General features: G+C 40.1%; 1 protein-coding gene across 1 annotated transcript in view; it reads left to right on the top strand.

Moving 5' to 3' along the window:
- The first annotated feature begins 774 nt into the window (after positions 1 to 774).
- SLC30A7 (solute carrier family 30 member 7) overlaps positions 775 to 6,980 on the top strand; it is a 51,697-nt gene continuing 45,491 nt past the window's right edge. The window contains exons 1-2 of the mRNA XM_016133543.2: positions 775 to 1,026; positions 1,249 to 1,350. Coding sequence (XP_015989029.2) covers positions 947 to 1,026; positions 1,249 to 1,350 — 182 coding nt within the window. The 5' untranslated portion in view covers positions 775 to 946. The remainder of the gene's footprint in view (positions 1,027 to 1,248; positions 1,351 to 6,980) is intronic.

Raw genomic sequence — 6,980 nt, 5'->3', positions numbered from 1 at the left:
AGGGTGCCGGTGGCTCGCCCCCTGCATTCCGGATGCCTTCGCGTCACACTACCATTCCTCTGCTCCTGCACTTGAAATCGACCGGGAGGTTGACAGGAATGACAGGCGCGGCTGCGGCCCCGGGGGCGACCTGTATACGAACTCGAGAGTTTTGGGGTATCAGCGGGTTGATTATGGGGGAAACAATGTACTAAGCAAACCTCCAAAAATGGCCTCGTGAGAGCAGCCTTTAAAGGGCTTCCACATTCCTTAGGAAGACATCTACAGATGGCCTTGTGCGGGGCCGTATCTGGTCAGGCGCTGTTTTCGGGGGCGGGTGGGGTGGATCAGTAAAATTGGGGTGCTCACGGAGTTCACCCGCCAAAGCCATCACTCGCGCTTTCCGAGAAAAGGCTGCAAGATAACGCATCATCTCCTGGATTCTTAGGCTTTGCTGCTACCTGATGCACCGGGATTAATAGTAATAGGGGAAATGGCGAAAGGGCAGACGCTGGAAGCCAGCGTATCCGGGAACATCTGCGGTAGGAAGTCAGGGTGGGCGTGAGCTGGCGTTCAACCTCACAGTCACCCAGGATTTTCTCCTCTCAGGATTTTCTTCCTGAGTCCAGGTGGCGGTCCCTTAGGTTCCCTGATCTGACAGCTAACCGGTCCCAGCTCACACATCCGCGGCGCGGCTCGCTCCTAGCCTCGGCCACAAGCCCCGCCCCACCGTGCAGGCCCCGCCCCCGTCCCCGCCTCCCCCCTTTCCCGTCCCAGGACGCGTTGCGCGGCCCGGGCCGGAAGTCCGTGAGTTCCCGGGCGTATGTCTGTGTCTGTGTCTGAGTCTCCAAGAGGCGCGCGGCCCGGGACTAGTGCTGGGGGTTCCCGCCTGAGGCGTCACCGCTGTTATCACCCACGGAGCCACTTCTAGAGGGGAGTAGACCCGGCTTTTCGCCGGGCATTGAAGATGTTGCCCCTGTCCATCAAGGACGATGAATACAAACCACCTAAGTTCAATCTGTTCGGCAAGATCTCGGGCTGGTTTAGGTGCGGGGTGCTGTGTTTGCGGGAAGTGGGTGTCCGGCACAAAGGGAGAAGGCCCAGACCTAAGGACAGCCCGAGGTCCAGGGAGGGAGCCTCGGGAACACCCTCTCTCGCTTTTGAGGAAAGGATCGTGTGGACGGGGAGGGTCTTGAAAGGGGGATCCAGTCTTCGGGTCCCGGCACCCCTTTGACTCTCCCGACTCTTCCCCACTTGTTCCCTGCCCAGGTCTATCCTGTCGGACAAGACGTCTCGGAACCTGTTTTTCTTCCTGTGTCTGAACCTCTCTTTCGCTTTTGTTGAACTACTCTACGGCATCTGGAGCAACTGGTAACCAACCGGGAAAAGGGTTCGGGCGGAAGCAGGGGGTGGGGTATACAACACTGCTTAATGCCACGTAGCTTCTCATCAGGAAGATTTTGCCTTTGCCACCACCTCTGCTGCTCAGTTGCTTTCTCATATCCACACCAATCTGACATGGCTACGTTTAAGATCCGGGGCCCATCACGTGGAGCAGTTAAGATTTGGGTTCCCGCCCCCCACTACTCTGTCAGACAGACAGGAGTGACAAGTCCCCTCCTCATTTTGGCAGATGGAGAGTCTTTCATCCTTTACTACACGCCTTAGCTTTCCCACTTTGTTGGAATTGAGAGAAACCTGTTCCCTGCCTCCCCATGGGGGAGTGTCTTTGCTTCTCTGTGGGGGAGTGGCATTTGGTTTCACCCTTAAGATTCTGAGAGGGAATATCTGTGATGTTCTGCTTAATTTGTCATTAGCTCTTGGAATAGGGAAGAGGTTTATAATGGGGATATCTGGAGAAATATGTGTCATTCTCTCTTTAATTGTATGCTGAAACTCGATTTTCCTCTAGTCTTGCTTGACTGCAATAGAAAATTCTGTATAGTTTTCTAAAAGCTTATGTTTCTTGCATTGATGGTTTTTGGTGTTACCTTTGTTTTATTGTTGTTGTTTGCTTGTTAACTGCTTTGGGAAGAGGTAAACCCAGTTTAACTCTGAAAATGAAATACTATTATCTAGATGTTTGATGCTGAATAACTTAAGGTCATATAAAAACATTCAGCCAACGATAAGATCATCACCCTTCGGGTGTCCTGGTTTGTATTCAATCTCATATCCATTTGAGATGAAAACCAACACTCCTGATTTCAGAAAAAACTTCAGAGTGTTCTTGAATTCCTTGAAATAGCTCTTGGACCCCAGATGTGCTTTGTTTTCTATTAATTAAATAGACTTAGTTTCTGTCCTTTAAAGTCCATTTTCAGAGAAAGTTGCTGTCCTTGATCTTTATTTCTGTTGAAATTGAACAATGACATATAATATCACCAGTCTTTGTGACATGTATAGTTTTATATGAAAAAGTGAACTTCACAGTTCAAACATGAACTCGATTTTGTCAAGAATACACAGCAAATTATGAAGGTTATTGGTTTAGTTACAACTTGGTCATAAAAGGTATATTGAAAAATCACATCAATATATGTAATAAAAATTTTGAATCCTCTGTGAATCAGATATATGTATCACATAATATTAAAACTCTTTAATGTATTGTACATGTTAAATGCACTATACATTTGTCCCTTGAACAACATGTGTTTGAACTGCATGGATCCATTTCTATGTGGATTTCTTTCAATAAATATGACAGTACTGTAAATGTATTTTCTCTTCCTTATGATTTGCTTAATTTTTCTTTTATCCAGCTTACTTTATCGTAAAAATACAGTATGTAATACATATAACATTCAAAATATGTGATGGCTGTATTATGGGTGAGACTCCTGGTCCACAGTAGGCTATTAGTTAAGTTTTGGGGAGTCAAAAGCTATACTCAGATTTTCAACTGCTCGTAGGGGAAGGAGTCAGTGCCTCCAACCCGTTGTTTTTCAAGGGTCAACTCTGTTGTCTTAACTTGTATTGGAATAGTAATTTATTATAAATATACAATATGTATTTTACATTTTGCTCTTCCTAAATTATGCCGTATTGTGGCATATATTCTGAGTGTAGCAAAACTATCTTGGTTTGTTATATGAACATTTTTGCTATAGTTACTTTATATTGCAATACATTATATTTCACTATGGCCTACCATTGCATAAATTAGTACGTGAAATGTCTTGTTGAAGGGATTCATATTTGAAATATCTAGGCTACCTCTTTCATGGAAGGTTAGGTATATTGTAATTCTTTTGGTCTATAGAGATCTGTTGAGGAAATTACTAAAACCACTGATTTCCAAGCCATTGTCAATATTCAGAAGGAAAACATCAGTGGTACATGACTTGTCCTTCTGTGGCTTGTTCTTAGGCGGCTTGTTCTGATCTTAGGCACTCTTCTCCAGTTTACTCTATTTGATTGTGTTCTGGTATCTTCCGGATTTGAAATCTAGCTCTGAACCAGTGTTCATTATACCTAGATCATTTAACAGTTATTCATCATTATGTTCACCATCAAATTCACATCCACTTATTCCCCCATCTTTATTTTTATGAGTGGATTGGGAGTACAGATGTGTTCCTATTGAAGCCTTGGCAGATTTAGAAATTGCTTGGGCCTTTTCATGATCTGGCTTTCTATATCTCTTTAGACATTACAATTTTAGTTCCTTTTGTTGACTAATCAACAATTTCTCTTTTTTTATATTTTTATTTTTTTCAGTTATAGTTGATATACAATGTTTCAGGTACACAGCACAGTGATTAGACATTCATATAACTTACAAAGTGATCAGCTCAATAAATTCAGTACCCATCTGACACTATAACTATACATAGTTATTATCGTACTACAAACTGTATTCTCCATGCTATACTCTACACCCCCATGACTATTTTGTAACTACCAATTTGTACCTCTTAATCTCTTCCCCTCTTTTCTCATCCCTTTAATCACCCCCCTCAATCCAGCAACCATCAAAATATTCTCTGTGTCTATGAGCTTGTTTCTATTGTTTGTTCATTTATCCTGTTCTCTAGATTCCATATGTAAGTGAAATCATATGGCATTTGTCTTTCTCTGTCTGACCTACTCCACTCAGCACAGTACCCTCTAGGTCTATCCATATTGTTGCAGGTAGCAAGATTTCATTCTTTTTTTATGGCTTAGTAATGTTCCGTTATATATATGCACCACCTCTTTATCCATTCATCCACTGCTAAACACCCCGGTTGCCTCCATATCTTGGCTATTGTAAGTAATGCTGCAATGAACAGATGGATGTATATGTTCCTTTGAAGTAGTATTTTGGAGTTTTTGGATAAATACTCAGAAGTGGGATTAGTGAGTTCTTCTTTATCTCTTGTTATAGCCTTTGTTTCAAAGTCTATGTTGTTTGGTAAAAGTATCGCTACCCCAGCTGTGTTTCTGTTTCCATTTTCATGAAATACTTTTTTCTTTCCCTTTACTTTCAGTCTATATGTATCTTTTGATCTGAAGTGAGTTTCTTGTAGGCAGCATATGTAGGGATCTTGTTTTCTTATCCATTCAGTCACTCCGTGTGCCTTCTTTTAAAGGAATCACTTTAACATTTCTTGTAATACTGGTTTGGTAGTGATGAACTTTTTTAGCTTTTTCTTGTCTAGGAAGCTCTTTATTTGTCTTTAATTCTAAACGATAGCTTTTCTGTGTAGAGTAATCCTGGTTGTAGGTCCTCGCTTTTCATCTTTGAAATTTTCATGCCTGTCCCTCTGGCCAGCAAAATTTCTATTGAGTAATCAGCTGACAGTCTTAAAGGAGCTCACTTTTAGGTAACTTGTTCTCTCTTGATGCTTTTAATATTCTCTCTTTGTCCTTAACCTTTGGCATTTTAATTATGATGTGTTTTGGTGTGGGCCTCTTTGAGGTCATCTTGTTTGGGACTCTTTGCACTTCATGGGCTTGAATCTCTATTTTCTTTGCCAGGTTAGAGAAGTTTTTGATCATTATGTCTTCAAATAGGTTTTTAATTCCTTGCTCTCTCCCTTCTCCTTCTGGTATTCCTCTGATGTAAATGTTGGTACTCTTGATGTTGTCCCAGAAGCCCCTTAAACAGTCCTCATTTCTTAAAATTCTTTTCTCTTGTTGCTGTTCTGATTGGGTGTTATCTTATCTTCCAAGTCGCTGATTCGATTGTTTCACCTAATTTACTGTTAATTTCCTCTAATATAGTCTTCATTTCAGTTGTTACATTCTTCATTTCTGACTGGTTCTTTTTTATGTTTTTATCTTTATGTTTCTGTCTATTTCTTTGTTAAAGTTCTCACTGAGATCATTGAGCATCCTTATAACCAGTTTTATGAACTCTGCATCTGATAGATTGCTTTTCTCTGTTTTGTTTATTTCTTTTTCTGGAGCTTTGTTCTGTTTTTTCATTTGAGACAGTCTCCATTTTACCTAACTCCCTGTGTTTGTTTCTATGTATTAGCAGGTAGAGCTGCTAAGTCTCCTGATCTTAGCAGAATGGCCTTATGGAGCAGGTGACCTATGGGGCCCAGTGATACAGTCTCCCTGGTCACCTGAGCCAGGTGCTCTAGGTATACGTCTCTTATGTAGGTGATCAACAGTTTCTTTATATGACTGGATTACCTTAGTTCCTGAAGGTTCAATTAGATTTTTAATTTCTTGAGTAAATTTTTCAACAAAACTTATAGTTATTTCTGTGTTTTTTTTTTATTCTGTAAAAATTGTTTCAAGATGTTATGAACATGATGTCAAGAATTTATCAATTAAAAATTTGTCAAAACATACTCTCTTTACAAATAAAGGTTCTTAGAAACAATTGATCTGATAGCAACAAAGGTTAAATAGTTCTGATTCTTGTTCAGAGCCTTCATTTTAAAAGGAGAATTAATTAAATTGATTTATATTTTTTACGGTGAGAATGTGTCATCAGTGGAAAAATAGCTAAGCTCTTTGTGTATTTTTCCCCCATTAAATGTCCATTGCCTTTCACCTTTCCACTAGAATGTAAGCTTTATTAAAATAGGGATCTTCTGTCTTATTCAGGCATCTTATTCCATAGTACATAATATGCTTGCTACATATTTGCTGAATGAAAGAATGAAAGATAATTAATGTATGAATTAATCTGCCTACACTGTTCTGATTTTTTGTCGTTGTTTGTTTTTTACTCCTTTTCTTCTTTGTGTTTTACTTTGGATAATTTCTTTTGACCTAACTAGTTCTTTCTCTCTGTCTTGTCTTCTCAGAAATCCATATATATTATTCTTTATCTTTAATATTATAACTTTTTTAAAAAAGGTTTTGTTTCCATTTGATTCTTTTATAGTTTCTATCTCTGTGGGAAGTCATGAATTTTCTCTAGCTTATACCACATCCTTTACCATATTAATCATGTTTATTTTGAAGTTCTTATAATAGTCCAAGCTCTGGGCCTTTTCCGGTTCTGCTTCTGTTGATTGCTTTAGCTCTTGATAATGGGTCTTACTTTTTATTTTTTTTCTTTATCTTGTTATATGTCTTATAAATATCTTGTTAAGTGCTGGATATTTAATTTAAAAGAATAATGGAGACCGATGTTAATGGTATTTATGCCCAGAAGTATGCACACCTATTTTTGTCAGGCCATTAGCGTGTGGGTTTGAACCTATCTGGTCAATAGTTGAGCTGGGTTTTGGGTTTTGTTATTGCTAGTTAATTTCAACAGGTCACAGACTTCAAATTTTCACAGTGGCTCCTACCACCTTGTGCTTAGTGTGGGACTTGAGTACTGGAGGGTACTTGCTCCACTGTCAGCTTTCAGCAAACCCGCCTACCTGTGCCACAGGGAATCTTTCTTGGTGGTCCTGCTTGGCTCTCAGCAGTAGATTGCTCTTGCCTTATACCTTAGTCAGGCTTTTCTTGGGGGAAAGGGAGCATTTGGTTTTCCCGTTATAGCCTCAGTACTATGTAGGCCCGTCATACCTGAGTACAAAAGTGGTTATTAGTAATGTTCCTAC

Source organism: Rousettus aegyptiacus, unplaced genomic scaffold (assembly GCF_014176215.1).
Source record: "Rousettus aegyptiacus isolate mRouAeg1 unplaced genomic scaffold, mRouAeg1.p scaffold_m13_p_17, whole genome shotgun sequence".
NCBI lineage: Eukaryota > Metazoa > Chordata > Mammalia > Chiroptera > Pteropodidae > Rousettus > Rousettus aegyptiacus.
This window is presented reverse-complemented; position numbering and strand designations above follow the sequence as displayed.